Source organism: Myiozetetes cayanensis, unplaced genomic scaffold, assembly GCF_022539395.1.
Source record: "Myiozetetes cayanensis isolate MyiCay16 unplaced genomic scaffold, myiCay2020 scf34, whole genome shotgun sequence".
Classification (NCBI taxonomy): domain Eukaryota; kingdom Metazoa; phylum Chordata; class Aves; order Passeriformes; family Tyrannidae; genus Myiozetetes; species Myiozetetes cayanensis.
Genome location: NW_026087566.1, coordinates 625,229 through 638,711, shown reverse-complemented (window position 1 = coordinate 638,711; position 13,483 = coordinate 625,229). Strand labels below are relative to the sequence as shown.

Below are 13,483 nucleotides of genomic sequence, written 5' to 3'. Positions count from 1 at the left end.
TCATATCTAAACATTTCTGATTTTCAGTCAAGTCTAAAGGATCTAATGGCTGGTTGAAGCTGACACCTTCTTCATAGCAATAGATGGGAAAGATCATGGGAAATAATGAAGACAAATATTGAAATCCAGATCTTTTAGCTGTGACAATAAAGGAGAAAAGGAGAAACAAAAGTGAAAAAGTGAAATGAAAGCAGTGCAAATGGGGTGGAAACAAAGTTTCTGCACTCAGTAATCAAATCTCACAGAACTGGTTCTCACCCATACAAGAGAGGTTGAATATATACACATATATATACATATATATATATATATATAGCTACTCAGAAACCTTTTAAGGTTGGTGATGGATACAAATTTAATTCCAGTAAATCCAGTCAAATCTGATTTTTGTCTGTTTGGTTCTTTTTCCCTTCTTCAACTGATAGGAAATAACCAGTGTCGTAGGTGCAGAGATAGGAGGCAGAGTTTTAGCTTTGTTTATTCCACACCACCCACGCCACAGCAGGGATGTGGTTTTCAGCAGGAAAAGCCATGAGCTAGAAGCAGGAGTTTGCCATTTTGGCTGGCTGGTCCCAGCAGAGAGACTGCTCCCCATCGACTCTGGCAGATTCAGGTCCTCTGCTGGTTCTCCCTCCTGTTTCCCACACGTCAGGTCATGGCTAGGCTTCGCGAACGAAGATTTGAGAAGGGCTCTACCCACGCTTGCTACAAGCGCGCTGATGGCTAAAAAGGCCAATGTGAGATGGACAAGTCTGGTTGCAGAAGGCACAGCAGAGACTCCCCAGGTGATACAGACGAGACGCGATTCTTTCTGCGTTGTCTTTTCTCCTCGAGAGTGATCCTGCGTGTGTTCTCAAAAGCAGCAGCAGCAGAGTTATAGATGGTGTGTCTCCAGGCCTCCTGATTGGAGGTCAGGGTAGACCAATGGTGGTGATCAATATGGCCAAGGCTGAGGGATTGTTTCAGGCAGTCCTTGTATCTCCTCTTCGGGGCTCCTCTCTCACTGCAGCCAGTGGCAAGTTCCCCATAGAGCACAATCTTGGGGAGGCAGTGGTCCTGCATCCTGGAGACGTGCCCTGCCCAGCGCAGCTGTGTTCTCAGCAGCATGGCCTCAATGCTCGGGACTGCTGCCTGTTGAAGGACAGACATGTTGGTCACATAGTCAGTCCAGTGCTCAGAATTGTACGGAGGCAGCGCTGATGGAAGCGTTCTAAGAGACGCAAGTGGTGCCGGTAAATGACCCATGATTCGGACCCATATAGAAGAGTAGACAGTACAACAGCTCTGTAAACGCTGATCTTTGTACTTTTCTTCAGGTGTTTGTTTTGCCACACTCTTTTACGGAGTTTACCAAAAGCTCTGTATGCCTTTGCTAACCTGTTGTCTATTTCTGCATCAATCTTACCATCTGAGGAGATGATGCTACCCAGGTAACTGAACTGCTGGACTGATTTGAGTTCTGTTTCACCAATGGTGATATGGGGATGATGGGAGACTTCCTGAGGTGCAGACTGATATAAAACTTCTGTCTTCTTCAAGCTGACTTCCAGTCCAAACAGCTCAGCAGCCTCTGCAAAGCAGGATGTTAAACGCTGCAGAGCTGCTTCTGTGTGGGCAACGAGGGCGGCATCATCAGCGTAAAGCAGCTCACGGATAAGATAATTTAAGGTCTTAGTGTGGGCCTTCAGTCGCCTTAGGTTGAATAGGCTCCCGTCCGTACGATATCAAATGTAGACACCGTTTTCATCATCGAGGTCTGCCATGGCCCTTTGGAGCATCATGCTGAAGAACATTGTGAATAAAGTTGGTGCAAGAACGCAGCCTTGCTTCACACCACTGGCTATTGGAAACGGCTCAGAAAGTGCGTCACCATGTCTCATTTGGCCGCGCTGGTCCTCATGAAGCGAGATGATCATTTTGAGGAACTTGGGAGGACATCCTAAACGTTCCAAAATCTGCCACAGACCTTTTCTGCTCACAGTGTTGAAAGCCTTGGTGAGATCAACAAAGGTAACATAGAGGCCTTTGTTCTGTTCCCTGCACTTCTCTTGCAGTTGTCTGAGAACAAATACCATGTCTGTGGTACCTCTGTTGGCTCAGAAACCACACTGGCTTTCAGGTAGAAGATCTTCTGCTATGGCGGGTATTAATCTGTTCAACAGAATTCTTGCAAGGATTTTACCAGCAATGGAGAGCAGAGTAACACCTCGGTAATTTGAACAGTCTGATTTATCTCCTTTCCTCTTGTACAAGGTGACAATGACAGCGTCACGAAGGTCTGAAGGCAGTTCACCTCGTTCCCAACAGTGCACCACAAATTCATGAAACTTAGCCCAGAGTGCTTGGCCACCGTACTTCCAGGTTTCAGGTGGGATTCCGTCAACCCCAGCTGCCTTGCCAATTTTCACCTGCTGTATTGCTTTAAGAGTTTCTCCCATGGTGGGGGTAGTATCCAGTTCAGTTTTCACAGGTTGTTGCGAAATGAACTGCAATGCTGAGTCTTTAACTACACGGTTAGTACTGAAGAGAGTCTGAAAGTGTTCAGACCATCGATTCAAGATGGAAACTTTATCTGTGAGAAGCATTTGGCCATCTGCACTGAGTAATGGGCTTTGAACCTGGTGTGTAGGACCGTAGGCTGTTTTCAGAGCCTCATAGAATCCCCTGTAGTCACCTGTATCTGTGCATAATTGGATTTTTTCCACTAGATTGGTCCACCACTTGTTCTGGATGTCACGAAGTTTCTGTTGCAGCTTGCTGCATGCGAGTCGAAAGGCTGCTTTTCTTATATGACAAGATGGCTGAGCAAGGTGGGCTTGGTGAGCAGTTCTCTTCTTACTCAACAATTCCTGGATCTCATGATTGTTTTCATCAAACCAGTCCTTGTTTTTCTTGAAGGAGAACCCTAAGGATTCTTCAGAGGACTGCAGAATGCTACTTTTAATAAGTTGCCAAAGTGCTTCGGGAGAGGAGTCTGTGGAATGAACTTCGAGCCTGGATTGAAGATTTGCCTGGAATCTGTCCCTCACTGTAGCTGATTGAAGACTGTTAACTTGAAGTCTCCTTCTAGGAATGCTGCCCTTTTTAGGTTTGAATTTAAGGTGGAGGTTAAGTTTACAGCGCACGAGGCGATGATCCATTTGACATTCTGCACTAGGCATCACGCGGGTGTGACGAACATCGCGGATATCTCTCTGTCGGACCAAGATATAATCAATGAGGTGCCAGTGCTTGGACCTAGGATGCATCCAGGTTGTCTTCAGACTATCTTTCTGCTGAAAGATAGTGTTGGTGATGGTAAGCTGCTGCTCAGCACAAAACTCTAGCAGAAGGCGACCATTATCATTGCAGTTCCCAACACCATGCTTGCCTAGTACTCCTTTCCAGGCTTCAGAGTTCTTTCCTACTCTGGCATTGAAATCACCAAGGATAATGATCTTATCATCTGCAGGAACCTTTTGGATAAGGTGGCGTAGGTCATTGTAGAATTTATCTTTTTCAGCCGGGTCAGCTTGGAGGGTTGGGGCATATATACTAAAGAGAACAGCATGTTGCTTGTTGTGTAGTGGGAGGCGTAGGGAGATGATACGATCAGAATGACCAGTTGGCAGATTTTCGAGTTTAGAGGCAATAGAGTTTTTAATCATGAAGCCAACTCCTGAAGGATGCCTTTCAGAACTGGGTTTACCTGACCAGTAGAGTGTATAACCGGCACCATGTTCTCTAAGGCTGCCTTCCTCATGAAGACAAACTTCACTGAGAGCAGCAATGTCGATGTTGAGTCGTGACAGTTCATGGGCAATTAGAGCGGAGCGACACTCAGGACGGTCACTGTTCGCAGTATCGAGCATGGTTCTGATGTTCCAGCATGCGAGTGTTAATTTGAGTACACCTTTGGAGGCAGGTGTGTGCCTTTTACTCTTAATCTTTATTTGACTGCAACAGAAGATACCTGTTGGCCGCGGCTAACCAACCAGGTGAAGGATGGAGATGAGCTTTGGTTAGGCCACCTTTTCTAGGCCCCTCTCCGTGTGGAGCAAGCAGTGCTCTCCTTGATAAAGGCTGCTTGGTCATTCAGGATGCTGCCGAGTGAGTCTGTCATCTCCAGGGTCAGACTCAGGCGACCAATGTCCTGAACCGCCTGCATGCAGGGTTAGGACTGCAGCTTCCAGTGCACCTTATCACCTGCCGTTTCGTCCCTCACCTGTCGCTGCAGGACTTTACAAGTGTGGGTATAACCCTAGAGCCTGCGCAGTGGATTTTTTAGGTGAGGCTCAGCTTGCGCAGAACTGATCCCACCCTTTACTCCTGAGGTTCATCTGCCAGGGCCTAGCAAGCTTGGACGGTGACAGGGAGGTCCTCAGGACGTAGGTTTGATTAGAGTATCCTTCTCTTGGATGGATGGCCTTACAGGGCTAAGCGAGCTCCATCTGCCCGGGTTTGAGATTAGAGTTGTCCTTCTCCTAGGATGACTGCCGGAAGGCTAGTGAGCTCATCCTGCCCACAGACACATTTGACCCTTCAGTTTTGACCTGTCTGGCATGGGAGACCCTACCGGAGGCATATGCCACCGTCAGCACAGCTCGCAACCTCATAAGGGCATACTGAAATAGTTTGGACAAGCCCTGCTCTCCCAACTTTTCCTTCACAGCTTCCTACAGTTTAACCCAGGGACACTTCCTTGCCCTGAGCACCCCTCAAGACACTAGGAGAAGAAGGAGGGGAAAAAAAAAAACAAAACAAAACACCCAAAAACAAACAAACAAAAACCCCACAACAAACCCAAAACAACCACACAAACAAAACAAAAACAAACAAAGAACAAAAACAAAACCAACAACAAACACCAGCACAAAAACCCACAGAACAACAACAACAACAACAAAAATAAAAGCACACCACATTCCTGGGCAGAAGCCACTAGCAAGCCGAACCCATCATATCCCAACTCCCACTGTGACAACACCTGGCGATCCCGGCATACCCCCAGGCAAGGGCGGACACACGTGTAAGAAGTCCCCGCATTCACCCTAGGTTTGGGCACCCTCCACAACCCCTGCCCAGCCAAAACCCCCCAGCCTCCAGAATAAACCCACTACCCACCCCAAACCTCAGCCCCCAGTGTGCCACTGCAAGCTCCCCTTTGCACTGCCCGTCTGCGGCCCCCAAATGAGGCCGCCCCGCCGGCCCCCCCACGTTGGCCCGGGGAAGCTCCAGGTCCGTCCACCCTCCCCCCTGCTCCTGCCCGGCCTGGCTCGACCAGGGGATCTCCCCCCCGCGCTGAACGGGACCATCTACCTGCCACCCCCCGACGGTCTGGGAACCCCCGTGAAATAGTTAATAAAGGCAGAGATAAATAATTTGCTAATCAAATTATCTTTGCAATGTTAGTGTTAGTGGTTAGTTTGAATTCTTACTATGTTAAACAAGTTCTGAATGTAAGCTTTAAATGTGCCTATAAAGATATGGATAAAAGGAGCATAGCCGAGCGGCACAGCCCCCGGCACAGCCTGTCACAGCCGAGCCAGGAGCGGCAGAGTAGCCGTGGCAGCAAGCTACCCGAGGGAGGAGCCACTCGCCCCGCTTCGAGAGCAGCTGCTGCCATCTGAGGACCACCTCCATCTGGGACCTGCCACCCGGCATCCAGGCGCCGCCTAAAGGGGAGGGAATAGTGACACATATAAAAGATCATTACACGTTTTTGGCGGGAAGACCGTTGGTGGAACAGGAGTTTCCCCGGGTCTTCCAGCGCGCTGTTTTGCTTATTTGCCTTCAATAAATTTCTACAATATATTTAAAAGAAAAAATTTATATCTGGTCATTTGACTATAACATCCGGGACTGTCTGGCCCCCTCCCTGCACCCGCCCGGTCCGACCCGGCGCGGCCTGGTCCCGCAGCCCGGCCCCACATGGCCACCGGCCATCTGCCAACCGCTCCGCCATTCCGACGTCGAAGCACAGCTCCCGACGGCTTCTCCAGGAGGTCGACTGCACAGATCGGTGCTGCAGCCTTTCCCATGCATGGCCACGACGAGCCACGAGAGCAGGAGCGGGTCCCTCACCACCCACCACCCAGCTGCAGGAGCACGCCGAGCGCGTGGCCCCCTGTGCTGGTTCTCCCTCCTGTTTCCCACACAACTGCAGAGCTTTTTTGTGTAGCTGAATTGGCAGCCCAGTGGAGCACAGCCAGGGGAAGCCATGAGTGTCAGCCATCAGTCAGCATTTCAGCAGCAGAACCCTTTATTCTGGATGAACTATCTCTCCAGGTTTTGGTTGGTTCCTGTCTCTCCTTTGTTTCCAAACTGGAAAAAAAAACACACTGGGCACTCTCTTGAGGGAGTGTTTTTGTGTGTGGTGGTGGATAACCTTTTTGTGGGTAAACCATTCCCTCTTTTGTACAATCTTTTATTATTGTTGTTATGATTCTCGTGGTTTCCTCAGTAAATTGTGATTTCAACTTACAGCCTCTCTTATTATTTTTCCTCTCCTATGGAAAAGGGGCACCTTGAGTGGGGTTAATTTCCCCACTGGGTTTTTAAATTGGCACAAGCATTAATTGTACTGATTTTTGTAGGTTCATGAAAGAAAGAAGGAAGCAAGGAAGAAGAGGAGGGGGAAAAGGGAAATAAGGGAGGGAAAAGGAAGACTGGTAATGCAAGGCAAGGCAAAGTAAGGCAAGGCAAGGGAAGGGAGCTATTATAACCCACCCCAGAGGGCAAGGGTAACTCAGGTTCTTGTTAATAGATCCCTTGGGGTAGATCAGAGTGAAGCAACACTGAATGATTGGTGTTTCTAAATATATATATACAGAGCAGGTTGTTTTTGAAAAATTTGGGTGCAAAGGAAAGCAGATTTTGGTTATTGTTATCTATAGTAATACAGCAACATAAAATCATGAAAATAACACTTAATAAAAATGTGTAAGGGAAAAGAAAGAAAGAAAAAGAAAGGATAAGAGTAGAAAGATCTCACCACCCGAGGATGCTGCGACAAGACTTTGTTGTTGCAGTTTGATGTTGGTCAAAGCACAAAGTTCTGTGGGTTAATACACGCTCAGACTTGAGTGGAACACCCAGATACCTCCCTGGTAGGGCAGGGGGGCATTTTACACTGTCTGTTGTAACACTGTGGATCATGTTAAATCCCCTTGTGGAAGCCCCAGAAATGAGTTGGGAATGCTTCAGGGGCCTTTGAGTTCTTCTAAGACAGGACAGCTGTCTCACATCAGCATAGCTGAGCCAGTTGTGCCCCATCAGAAGTGATGAATGATGTGAATGTCCCAATACATTCCCCAGGGTGGGGGCAGTTTTTCAGCTGAGCCAGTTGTGGAAGGGATGACAACTGGCATGATAAAATGCACTATCCTGCCTCTGCAGGGTCTGCTTCTTGTCAACCTTCTCCCTTACCTGGCTCAAACCCCAGTCTCCAGTGCTGGGTGCTCACCCCCTCTGTCTTACAGAGGTTTCCATCTTGCAGAGTTTTCACCACTAGGCACAAAATACTCTCCTCTTTCCCTTCGTACAGGGCGTGCAAACCCAGCCCCAGCAAAACTCCCCTCAAATGTCTCATTTTTTTGAGTCATTGGAGCCTCTCACAGGAGGAAATGATTCAAAGCTGACAAAGTGGTCACTTAAGACTGAAATGTGAGCAGCTGGAGTTGAATGAAATTTCTACAAGAGACAGCAGGGTCCCTAAAGGCACTCAGTCAAATTAAGCAAAGGCAGGAGGCTGCAGCAGGCTCATTTTTCCTTGGAGTCATATATCCCTTGATGTTCCCAGATATTTCTTGGAGCTTTTAGGTTAAAAATTGATCATCAGCTGGCTCAGGATGCACAGTTCATAGTTAGACATGTAAGACGTGACATGCCTACATCTGAAGGAGTCTCTTTTGTCCCACTTTACAGGCAAGGGAGGGAAAGCTGCCATTTGGAATAGCATTTCAACTGCTACTGTAAGTGTGTAATTGGTTGGGGACATCCCCTTGCCCTCAGAGGGAGCATAGTTCTGAACAACCATCCCTGACCAGTCTAAAATCAGCTGAAATCAATCCCACCCACAGGGGAATTAGGGATTTCAAGAGACTACTTAAACCTGGAGTGAGCTTTGTGTCAGAGGCAGCTCAGCTGTTCACTTCTTGGGAAAAAAAAGAAAAAAGGAGATGCATTGAGGTTGCTGCCTTTTCAGCTGCAGCCAATTCAACTGAGTGAGTTGAAACAAATCTAAAAAATTTCTGTGCTTCCTCTCTGTGAGGCAAGGCTTTGGCTGACTTTCTATGGAGTACATCATGTATTAATGTCAACAGATTATCCAGGCTGTGGCAGGAGATCATTTGCACTTAAATAGAACTTTAAACCATGCATCATAAGCTGACTGTGGGAATCATCAGCCCAACGCTGTCCCTAATGTACGAAAACAAGGAAAATACTTGAATCAAAATTTGCATGACACACATTGGAGGCACTGGATGGCAGAACTGCTGAAGGTAGGACACTTTACTTCAAACTGTTTATTGTGAATGTACAAAGGAAATCCAAGGAAGAATTAAGGCCAAAACTTAAAAGGCCTCAGAGCCACGACACAAATTACACAAATTGAGAGTTGTGTCTGAGAGGTGTTCTACGTTAGCAAATAAAAACTAACCTGTCAGTAAAACAGTGACTGCTGTGAGTGATGTTGACTTGAATAAAGAACTAATGCTCAAAGCAATAGCCTAAAACTTTCATATGGATTTGAAGAGAAGAATTAAGAAGCTTCCACTTCAGCCACATGGATCTAACAAGTTAAGAAAACCAGTGTGAATGTGTGCCAGTGGGGAATGCAGGGAGTTTTTAAAGTCATTCTCTATCTGTCATGCACAGGCTATATTGGGATACCACTCAAAAGAGTCTTCTTTCATTTCTGTGTTAATGGAATCAGTCAAACTCAGAAAGATTCTTTTTAAATACACCAGATCATTAACTGTCTGAGAATTTTAGGAGTTCATTTATTATGATGGCAGGTTCAAGCTGCCTGTGGCTCCAGGATCCACAGCTTGCACCTTTGTGTCCATGTCAAAAGACCCACAGACAAAAGAGGGCAGGTTACAGGCAAAAGAGAAACTAGAGGGAGTCAGTCCGAGGAGTGAGTGAGTCATGGCAGGGTTGTGTGCCCTGCCCTTGCTCTGCCTGTGTGTCCCTCTCTACGTGCCAGCTCTGTTGAGGTGACATGTCTGAAGGGGACACAACTAACAACCCCTTCCTCCCCTGGGTCAGGTAATTTCTTCTCTCTTTCAGTGCATCAGTTTCCCATCTTGGACACTGCGAGCACACCGAGCTGCCACAGCTGGCCCAGCACTACCTGAATTTGCCCCTGGCCTTGCACCCACAGCAAAACTGCTCAGGAGAATGGGGGAATGTCACTAATGAAGAGAATGGTGTTGAGTTTCACCCTCTGTACTTTCTTACCATTCTCTGTGGGCACCTCTCCCTGTACTTTTTCCTTCTCCCTTTGCCTGCCTACAGACAGAATTTAGGTTTGGTTTACTTTGGTGCTGCCTTCTTTGGCCTGTGGGTGTTGTCAGCTGGGCTTTCCTCCAGTGACAGGAGTTGACTTAGGTCTTCCCTTCACAACTTCTGCTTGCTCCATTTGGGGGTGCTGTCCCCAGAGCTGGACTCTTTGAAGTCTTTCTGTCCCACTGACAGCTGGGGAGTGATGTGAATGTGAGCCAAAGCCTCCCACAGCCTGAGCTTCCCTGTCTTTCACCTGAAGTTGAGTTGCCCTAAAGGTAACTTCAGATGTCTTGAAGGAAGATCCTTCCCTGTCAGTAGAAAAAGCTGGGTGCCAGCAGAGTTCAGGGAGCAATGCCCACTGCTACCTACGGAGCAAAATGGTTATTCTTTCTTAGATCTTTGGGTGTTCCAGTTGTCAGACGGGAACTCTGCACAAAGTGCCTGTGGGACCAGCTGGGAGCACATATTCTTGGCAATTAACCCTACATCCAGAATGGAGCCAACCCTTAAATGCCAACTCCTCATGGTTGAAGGCTTGGTCACTGTCCCGAACGATGACACTTGGAGGGCACTGACACTGCACACTCTCAGCACAGCTGTTGCCTTCTTACTTTGCTCAGCTCAGCCTGTTCTACAGTTACATCCTTTGATCCAGCAGCTCTCCAGCCATTCCCAAGAGACTGAGTAACTGGCTGAAGCACCATCATGTGACTACAGCACTGATAGTCTGTCTGCTTGATTCCTCCCAGATGGAGTCAACAGAGGAAACAGAATCAGGAAACCACACTCTGCTGACTGAATTTGTCCTTTCTGGATTGTCCAGCCACCCAGAACTGCAGCACTTGCTGTTCTTCACATTCTGCTTAGTTTACTAAGCAGACTGTCATTGGGAACCTTCTCATCTGCATGGTCACAGTGCACCCCACGCTCTGCACACCCATGTACTTCTTTCTCCGGGTCCTGTCCTTCCTGGATGTTTCCGCAGCATCAAGTGTTGTCCCCAAGATGCTGGTAAGCTTCCTGTCAGAGGACAGGAGCATCTCCTACGTGGGCTGTGTCACACAGCTCTACTGTGTGATTTTCTCAGGAGCCACCGAATGGTACCTTTTGGCAGCCATGGCCTATGACCGTTACATGGCCATATGCAACCCCCTGAGATACACCCTCATCATGAACCCAAGAACTTGCCTTTCCTTGGTCCTGCTGTCTTGCTGCAGTGGTAACGTTGTGTCTGTGGTGCAGACAGCTTGGGTGTTCACACTGCCCTTTTGTGGGCCCAGGAAGATTGACCACTTCTTCTGTGACATTCCCCCGCTCATCCTGCTCTCCTGCACTGACACCTCTCTGTATGAAAAGCAGATCACTACAGCCACAGTGCTGGTCATCTGCATGCCATTCTGCCTCATCGTCGTGTCCTATGCCTGCATCATCTCCAGCATCCTGAAGATTTCCTCTGCAGAGAACAGACACAAGACCTTCTCCACCTGTTCCTCACACCTTATTGTTGTAACACTGTACTGTGCATGTGGGACCTTGAATTATTTACCAACTTCCAGTAAGTCACAAGACATTAAGAAAGTCCTCGCTCTCATATACACAACCATAATTCCCATGTTAAACCCCCTGATTTACAGCCTGAGGAATAAAGAAGTGAGAGAAGTACTAATCATAACTATGGCTGTGTTGGTAAAGAAATAAATCTGTTCTGGTCCATGAATGCATGTATTAAAAGTCTTATTTCCATTTTTGGTGTGTGTATAAGGTTCACAAGCTCAGTGGACACAGCAGAATCAAAGAGAAATTTCACATAGTGCAGGGCCAGAGGAAATGGCATGAAGCTGTGTTGGGAAGGGTTAGGATAGATCCTAGGAAAAGGTTCTTCATCCAGAAGGTGGTCAGACACTGGAACAGGCTCCCCAGGGTGGCGGTCACAGCCCCAACCTTCCAAAGTTCAGGAAGCATTTGAACAAAACTCTCAGGCCCATGGTGGGATTCTTGGGGTGTCCTGTGCAGGGGCACAAGTTGGACTCAATGGCCTCTGTGGTTCTCTGCCAGTTCAGGATGTTGTGTGATTCTCTGATTCTACGAAAGCAACTTGGGATTCATCTCCACTAAGGTAAGTCCTCTGCTGTCAGAAATCAACATACACCTTAAGAAACCTACATACAGATTTAAAGCAACTGTACCTCACTAGGGATAAGTTTCCACATTCTCTGTACTTGCTGTTTGGGATACAGTGATGGGGCTTGTGGATGTAACCCATGGCATACATGAAAGTTGTGCTCCTTTTCAGTGCTACTCTCTGTGGAAGTGCTCTAGATGAAATGGGGTTGTCTCAGTTTGAATTTTGAGCTATCTGAGTAGTTTTAGATTATTGCTGAAAGGTCCGTGCTGCATCACTGCAGACGTGTTGGGACCCCTGTTTCCAGCTGTACATATTTCTGGGGTAAAAATCTGCTACGCTGGGTTTTCATCATGGAGATTATGGGATCTCATCATGCATAAAATAGGTATGTATGTATAAATATGAACATGAACATAAAATAATTATAAGACATTTGAACAGTGTTTATATATATATAAAGAGAGAGATGCACATAAAACTTCTATGTAATACACAGATATAAACCATACGTGGACTAGACATATATTATGTATGTGTGTACACATATAGCACAGTATATATGTGCATACATGTGTATTTTGTGTATGTGATTACTGGAGGATTTGTTTCTGACACTTTGGTCCATCCTGTGGGATTTGTGAACTTTGTCTTCAGTGAGCAAAACATATTTAGGGCAACTGTGAAATTCAGGTGGTGGAGAGACTACAGAGCAGACCTTCAAGTCTCAACCAAAATCCCTGACTTTCTCTTCACAGCTTTCACCAACACAATGGAAAGAAAATGTTTAACCAAAGCACTGTGGCCAAGCTCCTTCTCCTGGGATTCTCTGATACTCAAGAACTGCAGATATCCCACTTTTTGTTATTTCTGGGGATTTACCAGGCTGCCATGATGGGAGACTTTCTCATTATTGTGGTTATAGTTGCCAGTAATCACCTTCACACCCCCATGTACTTTTTCTTGCTGAATTTGTCCATCCTAGACTTTTCAACCATCTCTGTCACCCTCCCAAAGTCCATGGCCAATTTTCTATGGAAGACCACATCGATCTCCTGTGTGTCTCCTGTGTCTCCAAAGTCTTTTTCTTCCATGTTTTTTGTGCTGCTGAACTTGCTTTACTGACTGTAATGGCATATGATGGTTATATTGCCATCTGCAGACCTCTTTACTACAAGACCATCATGAAGGGGAGCACTTGCATCCTCCTAGCAGCCAGTGCATGGCTCAGCTATGTCCCTTACTCTGCTCTCCACACTGGGAACATCTTTTCTTTAACCTTCTGCAAGTCCAACATTATTGAACAGTTCTTTTGTGAAGTTCCACAGCTTCTCAAGCTCTCCTGTTCTCATTCATATTTTAGTGAACTTGGGGTTCTTACATTTAGTTTTCTTTTAGTTGTCCTCTGTTTTGTTTTTATGTCTTATAATCAGATTTTCACTGTGCTTTTGAGAATTCCTGTAAAGGAAAAGCAGCATAAAGCATTTTCAGTCTGCATCCCCCATCTCATTGTGGTCGCTGTGTTTGCTAGCACTGGTTCTTTCACCTCTCCTAAGCCTGTCTCTAACTCCCCATCAGCTCTGGATCTCACAGTTTCTCTTTGCTATTCTGTGTTGCCACCAGTCATAAATCCAGTCATCTACACCGTGAGGAACAATGACACCAAAGCTGCTATGCAAAAATTAACTGGCTGCAGATTATTATACAGAAATAAATAGGGTTTTTATTAGGAAATGAGCACTTCATAAGCAAAGGCTCTAGAGGGTAGGTCCTCTGAGGAGCACCTGAGGGAGCTGGGGTTGTCCAGCCTAGAGAAAAGTAGGTTCAAAGGAGACCTTATCCCTCTATACAAACACATGAGGTTGTAGCAAG

General features: G+C 46.7%; 1 protein-coding gene and 1 pseudogene across 1 annotated transcript; both read left to right on the top strand.

Moving 5' to 3' along the window:
* The first annotated feature begins 9,999 nt into the window (after nucleotides 1–9,999).
* LOC126646251 (olfactory receptor 10A7-like) lies at nucleotides 10,000–11,187 on the top strand (annotated as a pseudogene).
* Nucleotides 11,188–12,394: 1,207 nt separating this feature from the next.
* LOC126646234 (olfactory receptor 14J1-like) lies at nucleotides 12,395–13,329 on the top strand. The gene is given in 3 exon segments (XM_050327435.1): nucleotides 12,395–12,667; nucleotides 12,670–12,984; nucleotides 13,168–13,329. Coding segments are annotated over 3 exon segments (750 nt in total).
* Nucleotides 13,330–13,483: the final 154 nt, after the last annotated feature.